General features: G+C 38.3%; 1 protein-coding gene across 2 annotated transcripts in view; it reads right to left on the reverse strand.

Moving 5' to 3' along the window:
* pde11a (phosphodiesterase 11a) overlaps nt 1-7,877 on the reverse strand; it is a 72,592-nt gene extending 64,715 nt beyond the window's left edge. The window contains exons 1-3 of one of the 2 annotated variants that reach the window (XM_053681043.1): nt 7,635-7,877; nt 6,756-7,558; nt 5,107-5,265 (exon numbers count right to left, since the gene is read on the reverse strand). In XM_053681043.1, coding sequence (XP_053537018.1) covers nt 5,107-5,265; nt 6,756-7,538 — 942 coding nt within the window. In that variant the 5' untranslated portion in view covers nt 7,539-7,558; nt 7,635-7,877. Of the gene's footprint in view, nt 1-5,106; nt 5,266-6,755 lie in introns of both variants that reach the window. The other variant, XM_017470376.3, reaches the window with a different exon arrangement.
* Nucleotides 7,878-12,319: the final 4,442 nt, after the last annotated feature.

Raw genomic sequence — 12,319 nt, forward strand, 5'->3', positions numbered from 1 at the left:
GTTTACAAACACTTGCATCTGTGTGGGTCAGAGTTAATGAAAGACTATTTTACTTCATTTTAATAAAGAGTAGCGGGTAGACCATGTTTCTGCATATCTATCATTTACAAAATAAATCATATAGAAGGCAATTAGTCGTTAACTTTCAGATATTTACATACCGCATGAACAGGCTGCCATACTACAAAGTTTAATATATGCGATAATGTCTCTGAAGCCCTGGCCTTCTTCTCTGGAGTTATACAAGCACATCATCAGGCACTAATAAACTCACACTGTTAATTTAAATGTAATTTTGGTATTTCTTTACCTTCCATTTTCAGATTTAATTCTCTGTTGATGTCAAGGCCACGTGTCTCCCATTCTCACCCAAAACACATCTCACAGCAAAAACAAAAATAAATACAAGTAAAATAAGTCAGTTATTTTGTACATGCCATAATTTAAACTGAAATTGATTAGTAGGACAGATGACTGGATATCTTTCCCTGACAACAAAGTCTGTGCAGTTTGTGCTGACCTAAGTGGCAAGTGATGCCAAAAGCATTAATGAAACTCTTTAAAAAAAAAAAAAAAAAACCTCTATGTTTATACCTCTGTACCTCTCTACACTTTAAGTATCATACAACTCCTGGTTTATATTCACTTCATATCTATGGTCATGATCATTTAAAACAAATGGTGTGAATTCGAAAGATCTTTGCAGTTTTGCTAAATGCAGTGTTATGGGTGCATATGTATTATGCACGTGATGACTATATAAATTTAACTGCTTAGTGTTTAACATGAGATTGGACTTTGGAAAACAGAAACTGAAATAGGAGTTAAGAGTTAAAGAATATAGCATATAGGAATAAGAATATGGAATTTTTTATACAACGGTTAGTTATGGTCCAGTAATTTGAATGGGCAAGCGGCATTCCAAGAGTGCTCATATTTAGTATAACAGCACTGGTACATTTCACTGTCTGTAACACTCTGCTTCTCTGTGTTTGCTACATAAAAGTCCAATTCTAGCAATACAGGTACATCTAAAAAAAAAAAAAAAAAAAAGAATATCGTGGAAGTTCATTTTTTATATAATTTAATTCAAAAAGTAGAACTTTCATATATTCTAGATTCATTACACATAAAGTGAAGTATTTCAAGCCTTTTTTGTTTTAATCTTGATGATGGGATCCCTGAGGAATCATGGGGGATGAAAGCACCTTCTTCCTTTCAGAAAGTTTGTCATGAAGTGACACCCCAGAAGATGCTATCCATGGTATTGTGTCAAACTGCATTGACCACCACGTACACATTTGGTGTAGATGTAGATGGAGACTGGTCCATACAGTAGACAGTCATGGGCCAGCACCTTGTCCAGGGTCACTTGGTAGCAACAGTGGAATCCACTTGCACCTTGCCAACATGCCCCAATTGTGTGTCCCGGTAGCTGAGTTACTCTCAATGAGGCTAACCATCAGAGGAGTTTTCATGCAAGACAGAGAGAACCATCTGAGCTTGTGCTACCTTAGTGATTGATATATGTGACTGTCACACATTGCCCCAGTGGTCCAACACATGGCAATATCTCAGAACAGGTAAAGGGACCCTGAGGGCCATGTAGACCAACCTCAATTCCAGCTGATGAGGGAGGCTGACTCTCTGATGGGGCACAGCAGACCCCTTTCATGATAAAGGTTTTGTGTCTCCTGTGAGCTAGAACTCATGCTTTTCTCACTAAAACAAGGGTGCATCTGACTGTGGTGTTTGGGGTCTAGCTGCAAGCTGATACATCGAGGTGACAGGATGTCTAGCATTTTCAGTTATTCTAGTTCACACTCATTCATTTTGTGATGTTTCTGTGCTAGGGAGCTCTTGCAGTGTTCAGCTTCAGACAGAGTGCCATAATGTGTGTCAGGAAGTTGGAGATGAATGGCCTGCTTTATGGTGGGGGCACATAGGAGCCAACTGTCCAATAATGGCAATATCTAATGCCCATCAGAGGTAACAAGGCTGATTAAATACTCGAGAACCTCCATGGCATTAGAACGACTCCAATGGCAAGAACTTTGAATTTAAGTATTTTGTCCTTGGAAGGGAACCCCCAAACCATTTGTGCTCTGGGGCTACGGGAATGTGAAAATGCACATTGTGCGAATATACTAACATGAAAAGTCCATCTGAAAACTCTGTAATTAGCCACTAAAAAATTCAAGATAGTCTGGCTATATTAACTATATTAATTATGTATTTAATGTGAAAAAAACTCTGCAAGGAGTTTTTTCACATTAAAGATATGTGAATTATTCTGTATGCTAGACAAAGACAACATTAGAAGTTTACAATATCTTGCTGGAATGTTGCTTACAAAAGCACTGCTGTGAGTGCAGACATTTGATCCAGTTGCACATCTAGCTAATTCAACGTTCCAGATTGAGTTTCTTTAGACAGGCTTTGGAAAGGGGATTGAAGGGAGAGTTAAACTCAAACTGTAGAAGTTAGCAGATTGCTTTACTGCATCCTGGAGCTTGGGGTGGGGATACACATGGGGAGGAGTAATATGTATATCCGCTATTTTGATTGGTGGATTGGTGGATTTGATTGGTGGAGGAGTAACGTGTATATCTGCTATTTTGATTGGTGGATTTGATTGGTGGAGGAGTAATGTGTATATCCGCTATTTTGTTTGGTGGATTTGTGGATTTGATTGGTGGAGGAGTAACGTGTATATCCGCTATTTTGATTGGTGGATTCCTCAAAAGAATTTTCATTGGATATAGCAATAACATCTAGTATACATATAGATAACATCTAGTAATATGAAATAACAAAGTGATTATGGATTCAACACATGGTTATAAGGAACCTCATTTTGCATAGTCTATAACAAAATATTGTGTTTATCATTTCTTAGAACAAAATACATTAAGAACTATATTAGAGCTGCAACAACTAATCGATAAAATCGATAATAATCTATAATGAAAATCGTTGTCAACTAATCTAATTATCGATTAGTTGGTCTGCGCACAGTACATTTACTCATTACATTACTTCTGTTCCGAAAACACATATTGGAGAGTAAATACTAATGTTGTGTCCCAAATGACCTACTATACACTTACACTATGCACGCTACCATCTAGTCCAGTGTTTCTGAGGACCCCCTAGTGGTCAGTGGTGTAATTGCAGGGGGTCTGTAGGAAAGTTTATAAATTTTTAAATAATATACATTTTTTTTTTTAAATATATCAAAATATATTCAAATGAGATGTTTTAAAATTAATAAATTTGGTTATCCGCGTGCATTCACAAATATCACGTTAGCTAAGCTGACAATCGTTCATTGATGGATTTATTTTAAATTTATTTACAAATGAAATGATAATTTGCAAAAACCTAAAATATACAATAAAATAAACAAACGATAATTCAGAGAGTCAAATTAAATGTCACACCAACAATAAAATGTAATTTAACCTGGTATTTGTATCAATAGTACTTTAACCAATCCCTGGGGAATGACAGGTTCTTCCAGTCAACCAGGGATTGCTAGGACTGTAGAATTCGGTGCTTTTTGTGCGTCCATAAAAAGTGATACATAGATACTTATATATATATATATATATATATATATATATATATATATATATATATATATATATATATATATATATATATATATGTATTACTTTTTATAGAAGCAAAAAAAGCACAGAATCAAACTACAGTCCTCAATGAATAATATATATTGTGGTGTGTGTCTGTGTGTATTGGGTTCTTTTCAGTCTTATATAATTGGACAAACAGTTGTGTAAAGTTTAGTCATAAGTTTATATTTGTAACACTCAGTTTCTAGATTTTATTTTAAATAAATTTAAAAATGGTACTGAAATTCCCCCGCCCCATCCAACTAATCGAAAAAGTAATCGGCCAACTAATCAATTATGAAAATAATCGTTAGTTGCAGCCCTAAACTAGATATACATTGAAGAATGTGTAGTTAGTTAATTTACGATTATTCGCTTGGGAAATTCTTTTATCCAAAGTAAATGTATCTAAAGTGACCCAGAATTCAATCCAAGAGCCTTGCAAATGTGAATTCTCAAGCTTTCAACTAACACTGCTCCAACCTTAGTACAATATAATGCCTTCATAACACTGCTTCAGCAATCAGTACTGAGGCATTTTTTATGGTAATAAAAATATCTCGTTTTAACATTATACATACACTATACTGTACATAGTTCACCAATCTTGGAAGAGAGAGGCAGCTTGGTGGTGCTGCAATTCAAAGTGTCAACCTTTACTAATTTACAGCTGAGTCCTAACAGTATCCATTTGTTTTCATTTAATAAATGCAAGTTGATCTATGACAAATTTGTGTCTCACTTCTCTTCAAAAGCCTCTCTTCTTTCATACTTGGGCAAAAAAAGACAACCAAATTGAATTCATTGAGGGTTTGCAGTGGACGAAGCCTTAAAGAAGAATGAACAATGCCATCAACTCAAAGCCAGACATAATGTCACTGTGTGTAACTTCAGCACCCATGCCCATATGATATACAAAGCAAGGCCCAATATGCAATAAGTGGAACCTTTCATTATTGCATAACTGGATGTCAATTTGTGAACATCAAAGACCACCAGGAGACCTTCAGCCAACTGCCAGGGCCATGGACACTAATATGTGTGCAGCTAGTTCCTTCCTAGTTCCTACATGACATGCCAGGCCAGGCACAGGTTAGCCCCCTCCACTGCAATGCAAACAGTCTCTCCAGACTACATGCTCCACAGTCAGAGCTCAACACTAACGGCAGGTAGAGGAACAGCATGCTGTGAACACTACCAACACCAATCCTTCACAGGCCATGCCATGAATTCCCCCTTCAGTACCACAGTTATGGATCACCACAAAAGATCTGAACTGAAATCTAGGAACAGTGCTGGTCTTAGAAACAATTACATAAATCCTAATAAACTCATCCAATAAATTATGGAATTTAGTTATATTGGTAGGTTCAACCGCTGCTTCTCCACAGCAATGTAACATCATAAAGATGTCTAGTTTACTAAAACAATACAGGTGACCAGAGGTCGGAATATTAGCAAAATATGTTACCTTCTCATCATCCTCAGTGAACAGTGCGCCGCTAGGACTCTTGTTGATGGCCTGTGCCACTCCTATGATCTCTCCATCACTGCTCCGGATGGGCATGCACAGCAGTGACTTGGTCTTATAACCTGTCAACTTATCAATCTCATCACTGAAACGATGGTCCTACGGAGGGAGAAAACATTACAGCATAATACTTTGTTATACAAGCATTTCAACTTTGGTCTATTATTGAATTATAGTATTAACAGTGATTCAGTAGGTACTACGAACCCCTCAATGAGTCTGGACCCACCAAACAGATCCTGAGGGGTTCAGGGGTTACAATATGGCAGCTTAAGGTTTTGCAGCATATTGGGTGAATTCAGGTATATTGGGACATTAGGTAAAGTGGGACAGTTTCACATAGCGGGATTTTTTTTTTGTTAAGCCCTTCTGGAACTGTTTGATAAAACTAACATGACTTAAATCGTGTGACAATATATAATATAAGCGTGTGTGCCTGCTATCAAACATGAAGCTGACCCCACAAATCTTAAGGTAGGAAAAATTACATACGCTTTCACTTTTTTTTTCCATAAGGTTAATTGTCATGACTAATATATTGTATATATTTATTATGCATATACTCAGTACATAGAGACAAATTAAGCATAAAGTTAGTTCAAATCATGTACAGATATTTATCATTTCATTATTTCAAGATGTCCCAAATGAACAAATATGTCATTAAGAAATGGTTTTCGGTCAGTCTTGACAAAGCCTTGCTTCTTTAGATTAGGATATAAACTAATCTATGTTTTCTTTCACTATTTGTTGTACTAATGACAAGAAATCTTAGAAATTTGGACATTCAAAAACTGAATTCACCCTATCACTCACTATTGGGATACTTTTCATTCATCTTTTGAGTTTCCACCAACAGTGATTCTAGCAAATTTTTGCTAAATCTATCAAAATGTATCTCTTGTTGAGGATTATTGCTTGTGAATGAAATACTCATTAAACAGCATGCTGCTTTTCAGGACCTCTTTGCAATTAGTGTTAAAGATAGTCCAGCGGATAATAACTGCAGGCACAGATGACTATATTTCTCAAGTTATTTCATTCACATCTGATATGAATGGTTGTTAAAAGTGATGTTTTGTTATGATACAAAAGTTATCTTAGAAGCTGTCTTAGAAATATACTGACTCCCACATCCAAAGGCTTTCCCAACTTCACCTGTTTGAGATGACCATCTGTTGCCTGTTTCATAGTCAAGATTTATTTATTTTTGATTAGCCTACTTAAAGCTCACTAGAACCTCTCAACTCTTTAAAAATGTATTTCGTTTGAGACTGTTTGAAAAACTCCCTTGTTAGTGAAAGTCTGTGAAGATTGACAGACCAATTAATTGTAGTCCAAGTGTGCGAAAGATCATATAAGGGAGAAATGGAGAGAGTGCATTTTTTTCGGTAAGTTAATCAATTCAGCAATCGATAGCCTTGGCCAGCTCATTATTTTACAGATCTCATGAAGGTAGTTAATGATCAGCTTCTGGTAATGTTACATGACTGAAAAGAAAACACTTGACATCTTTGCCAAGCAAAGTAATGGCCTATAATCTCTCAAGAGAAAGATCCATCTTTTCTTGAGGTGTCACTCTTTCGCACCTGATACGCGTCGGGGATATTAACAGTCTCTCCATGCTCAGCAACATAACCTATAATCCCTTTCCCCCACGGAACCTGGACTTCATCCGAGTTGCTCAGGGATGGCAGGACGGTGGTCCCGGCGTGAACGTCAAAAAATTTGGACACCAGAGTCTTTTTATTCGCAGTGCCCTCCACCAGGAACAGCGAGCAGCGATCAGCATCCACCATGATGCACACAAACACCAAAATCTTGTAGCTCAGGCTGGTTAAATCCAGGTCATTGGAGATGTCTTTCACCAGTTCCAGGAAGAACTCGCGCTCGTTGTGCTCTTTGAGGTAATATTTGAAGTCCACGGCTGTGGAAGGGTACTGTGGGATGTTGACGCGCGACTCGAGCAGCGCGGACAGGATGTGTGCTGTAGTTGGGGGTAAGGAGCTGGCTTTCCTTAGTAAAGCGCGTCTCCGCATGCTGGTCAGCGGCTCCTGAGCTCGCGAGTTCACGTGCTCGTCGTACGTCCTGTTCGCGCTGACGGCTTTGGAGCGAGCGAAAGTTTTGCGCAGTTCTTTCTGTGATGCTCTCCGCTGCAGCCCGTCTCCCTTACTCGCCCAGCTGTCCTTACACGCATGGGATTTCTCCGCTTCCGTGGTGGAATTCGTAGGGGTTTTGTTCGCTTGGTGGCTTTTGAGCCATTTTTCTACCATGCTGGGTTTCCCTTTTCTGTTTAGATAGTCCTCAAACAATTCGGGGTGGTTATCCAGGAAAGTTTCAACGTCCGAAAACACCATATTAGGCACTGCCATGTTTTATCACTGTGGTTTCTCTGTACAAAAGAAATCGCCTATTATGTAGGAAGTATGCGATATTATTATTAATGTTTAAAAGGCATAAATACGCACGAGACTTTGAGCCCGGTTTCTGCTGGAAGCGGACTGATAGAAAGCCATGCAACTTCAGCATCCGTTCTGGTCCGATTGGTTCTGACCTGTTCCGAAGTCCGCTTTCACTCCTCGCTTCCCCAACATCTCCACACAGTGTGGGACACGCCGAGGTTCCTGCTCGATGCTGTAATATGTGAGCGGACGTACCGGAGAGAACATTCTCTCAAATAACTTGAGCTTCCGCCTCATTGTGACTCGGAGCGCCGCATCAGCAACAGCGCAGTGGAGGAGCAGAGAGCAGAGCAGCGTGTCGTAGATCCGCCAGTGACGTCAGACGATGCGCTCCTTTATGTCCAACCCACGTCACATCCATGTATTTCATGTCAGAGATGCTCTCAGCGATGTTAATCATAATGATTTGTTTCTTTACTCCTACAGACTCAGAACAAGCCATTTGGAGGTTGTCTTTCATATATCAGGCTACAATATATACTTATCCTCAAATCTGATTTTAGTTCCTTCCAACGTGTGTCCCTGTATTTTCAATAACTAGTGCTAATGTAGATCTAGATATACAGTATGCATGGTGGTGAAACCTCTGCCTACTTAGGTTTAACAAAAACAACAACAACAAATGTATGATAAGATAGCATGATTGTCTCTCAGATGGCTAGTTTATAGACACGTGTAATACACTCCCTTATTGTGAGTGTATAATATTCCCCCCTTTCTTATACTAATATCTTTGACAAAGAGTAGAAAACAAATAATGGTTCAACCAGAGTTTCAAGAAATTGCGGCCTCCAGTGGTTGTGGCAGATATTGCAGTTTAGTGATTAGATACAGCGGTCAAATGAATGAATGAATGGGTGGATGTGTCACGACAGCATGTCAGTTTGCAGCAAAGACATCTGAGAATTTGTGACAAGATTTGAAAATTACTTTTCACCATGTGTCTCCGTCCAATCTGACAGATCGTGAGCAATTTTGTCAGGAAGAATGTCCAAATCTGATAGAGACATATCCCAGAAGATTTTCAGCCAAAAGTGGTATTGACCCAAAGGATGAAAGCCAACAAATTTCTGTAAAACGGCATGGGTTTGAGATCAAATGATGAATATGAGACAATAGATCTCTGACATTTACGTCAAGATGTGTCACCAAAAAAAAATTAAATCATGGCACCTTTGCAAGAGGAAGAGTACTGGAACAGATCATCTTAAAGGAGACCTATTATGCCCCTTTGTACAAGATGTAATATAGGTCTCAGGTGTCCCCAGAATGTGTCTGTAAAGTTTCAGCTCAAAATATCCCACAGATCATTTATTATACCCTGCTGTAAATGCCCAATTTTGGGGTGGAAACAAAAACATGATGTTTTCGTGTGTCTACATAAATGCAAATGAGTTGCTGTGCCATGCCCCCTTTCCAGAAGAGGGCTCTGCCTTTACAGCTCCAGCTTCCGCTACTACGGCAACAACAAATAAGGAGAATCAGTATGACTGACACCGTAAATACTGGTGTTCAGACTTATATGCATGAATTATACAGACACTAAGTGTTTTCGGGTTAAAAATAAAAATGACGACATAGCTCTGGTCTCTGTGAATACAATCAGAGACAATGGTAACTTTAGCCACATTAGCCGCATTAGCCGTGGAATTTGCTAACAAGCACATTCGGAAAGGCGATTTGCAAACATTCACAAAATATAAAGTGCGATAATTACATCTTCTGGATATGAAGCTGGATCTTGAACAGTTGGTACCATGCTTGAGAATAAACTTTCCAGCAAATGCTGCTTTGTATTCACCTTTGTTCACAAAGAAGTAAAATGATTCGAACAAACATATACTAATGTATCTATTTTCTGGGGCACATTTCCTTCAAAAATAAAACTACTCCACTGAGTCTTCAGTGGCTCTGATGCCGAGAGTACATGAAGACTCTTACGTTCATTCTTACAGCCAACGACAGAACACTTACAAAGCTTACGAAGCTGAGGCATTCTTCACTATTGTTGGACTGTGTGCAGCTCACTCAGGGGAGGATCTATGATAATAGGGCATAGTCCGTCAACAGTTATGGGCGGGGCCTGTTCCAACGTGACATCATTGGAGAGAAAATGCAAACGACTCGTTTTGAGACACTTTATGATTTATGGAGAATATAAAAAAGGGAGTGGGTGGATTTTTACCATTATAGGGTGGTTGTTTACACATACTGCCGACACACATTTATGTTCAAACACAATGTAAAAGAGAATTTTGCATTATAGGTCTCCTTTAAAGTAAATAACACTTAATATTTGTTTGCATATCCCTTGCACTAAGATCACCAAACTGTTGCATTTTTTGTTGTGATGCTCTTCCAGGATTCTACTGCAGCTTATTACAGTTACTGTTTCTTTTAGGATGTTTTTCACTTCAGTCTCCTTTTCAGCAGGTGAAACGCATGCTCAATTGGGTTCAGGTCTGGTGACTGACTTGGTCAGTCTAAAACCTTCCACTGTTTTACTCTGATGAAGACTTTTGTTGTGTTGGCAGTGTGTTTTCAATCCTGGTCCTGGGGACCCACAGCACTGCACATTTTGTATGTCTCTCATATCTGACACACTCAGCTCAGTTCATGAATCTCTCACCTAATTAACTGATGATTTGAATCAGGTGTGTTAAATAAAGGAGACATTCAAAATGTGCAGCATGGTGAGTCCCCAGGACCAAGATTGAAAACCATTGTTTTAGGTAATTGTCTTGCAGCATGATAAAGTTCTTCCCAATTAGATTGGATGCATTTCTCTGTAAATTGGCAGACAAAATATTTCTGTATACTTCTGAATTCATTCTGCTGTTACCATCATAAGTTACATCATCAGTAAAGATTGGTGAGCCTGTTCCAGAAGCAGCCATGCAAGCCCAAGCCATGACACTATGTCCACCATGTATGACTGATGGAGTTTGTATATCTCGGATCAAGAGCAGATCCATTCTTTCTCCACACTTTGGCCTTTCCATCAGTTTGGTAGAGGTTAATCTTGCTTAAAGCCCTTTTGTGGCTCATCTTCTTTGCAAATTCCACTCTGGCCTTCTGATTCTTAATGCTGATGAGTGGTTTGCATCTTGTATATTTCTGCTCTTGAAGTCTTTTTCAAAAGGTGGATTGTATTACATTCACCCATGCCCTGTGGAGGTTTTTGGTAATGCCACTGACTGTTGTTTTGGGGGTTTTCTTCACAGCTCTCACAATGTTTCTGTCCTCAACTGTCATTGTTTTCATTGGCTGACCCATTCAGTGTCTGGTTGTTAGTACATCAGTGTTTTTCTTTATTTTTTTAGGACATTTCAAACTGTTGTACTATGCCCAATACTTTTGCAGTGGCTCTGATTGATTTTCCCTCTTTTTTCTCAGCTTCAAAATGTCTTGTTTTTCTCCCATAGACAGCTCTTTGTTCTTCATGTTGGTTTATCGTTTTTAACAAAAATTCAGTCTTCACAGGTGAAACCCAGGGCTCAACCCAAGAGGAGATATTTAGAGCTAATAAGTGTTTAAATAATCAATCTACCAGGGAAAAACTAGGCAACAAAAACAGCTCAAATGATATGTTCAAATATTTTTTATCAATTGAATAATGAGTTGGTTTAAAAAAAAAAAAAAAAAAATTGGCATATTCTATGTTGTGTAACATATCTCGGTGTAAATATAAGCACATGAAAGCTTAAATTCTGATCCATCATCTGATCCATATTCATCTTTTGATGTCAGACCCAAATGTTGTCCATGTACTGTACTGCAAAAACAAGAAATGGCCGTGCTGTTCAAATACCTCCAGGGGCAGGGTGAGTGTGTGTGTGTGTGTGTGTGTGTGTGTGTGTGTGTGTGTGTGTGTGTGTGTACTCACACGTGGCAAGAACAGGAATCTGAGGCTAAAATGTTCACAGACTCACCCAAACTGGACAGTTAAAGATTAGAAAAAACAGTCACCTGATTTTTTTTTTCTTTTCGCTTTTCTGCTCACCACGGGTGTAAAGAGTATGTATTTGAGTTACTTTAGACCAGTCCTCTGATCTCTCTCATCAGCAAGTGTTTCAGCCTGCAGACCCTCCCCACACAGGACGTTTATGTTATTTATTTATTTATCTATTTTTACACCATTCTGTATGAACTCCAGAGAAAATCCCAGGAGATCAGCAACTTCTGAAATTTCAGCTCGTCACAAAGATCACACTTTTTTGTTTGTTTGTTTCCCATTCTGATGTTTAATGTGAACACCAACTGAAGCCCTTAACGTTTTATCTGCATGATTTGATGCAATTTTTCAATAACCTCATAAATGAGCAGGTGTACAGGTGTTCCTAATAAAGTGACCAGATCTCTTTTAGCACTCAGAATACTTTTGAAGAGTTTTCAGTCCTTCCAAAAAACAAAAAAAAAATTAAATAATTCTAACAGTATAGCTGTAGTAATAAATCGTTCAAGCCTGATTCGTCCAATTCATATTTACACATGAAAACATTTTACAAGTCATACATGCCTGTGTCACGTTGCTGGCTACACTATTTCTTCAATGATGGTTTTACGTTTTTATGAGGTCAAATGCTTGTAAGGAAAGCTTTATTTATTTATTCCTAACAATGTATTTTTTAAAGACTCTTAATTTAGACCAAACATTACGTCGTTAAGCAGAAGGACCTTTATTTTGAAGT

Source organism: Ictalurus punctatus, chromosome 6 (assembly GCF_001660625.3).
Source record: "Ictalurus punctatus breed USDA103 chromosome 6, Coco_2.0, whole genome shotgun sequence".
Classification (NCBI taxonomy): Eukaryota; Metazoa; Chordata; class Actinopteri; order Siluriformes; family Ictaluridae; genus Ictalurus; species Ictalurus punctatus.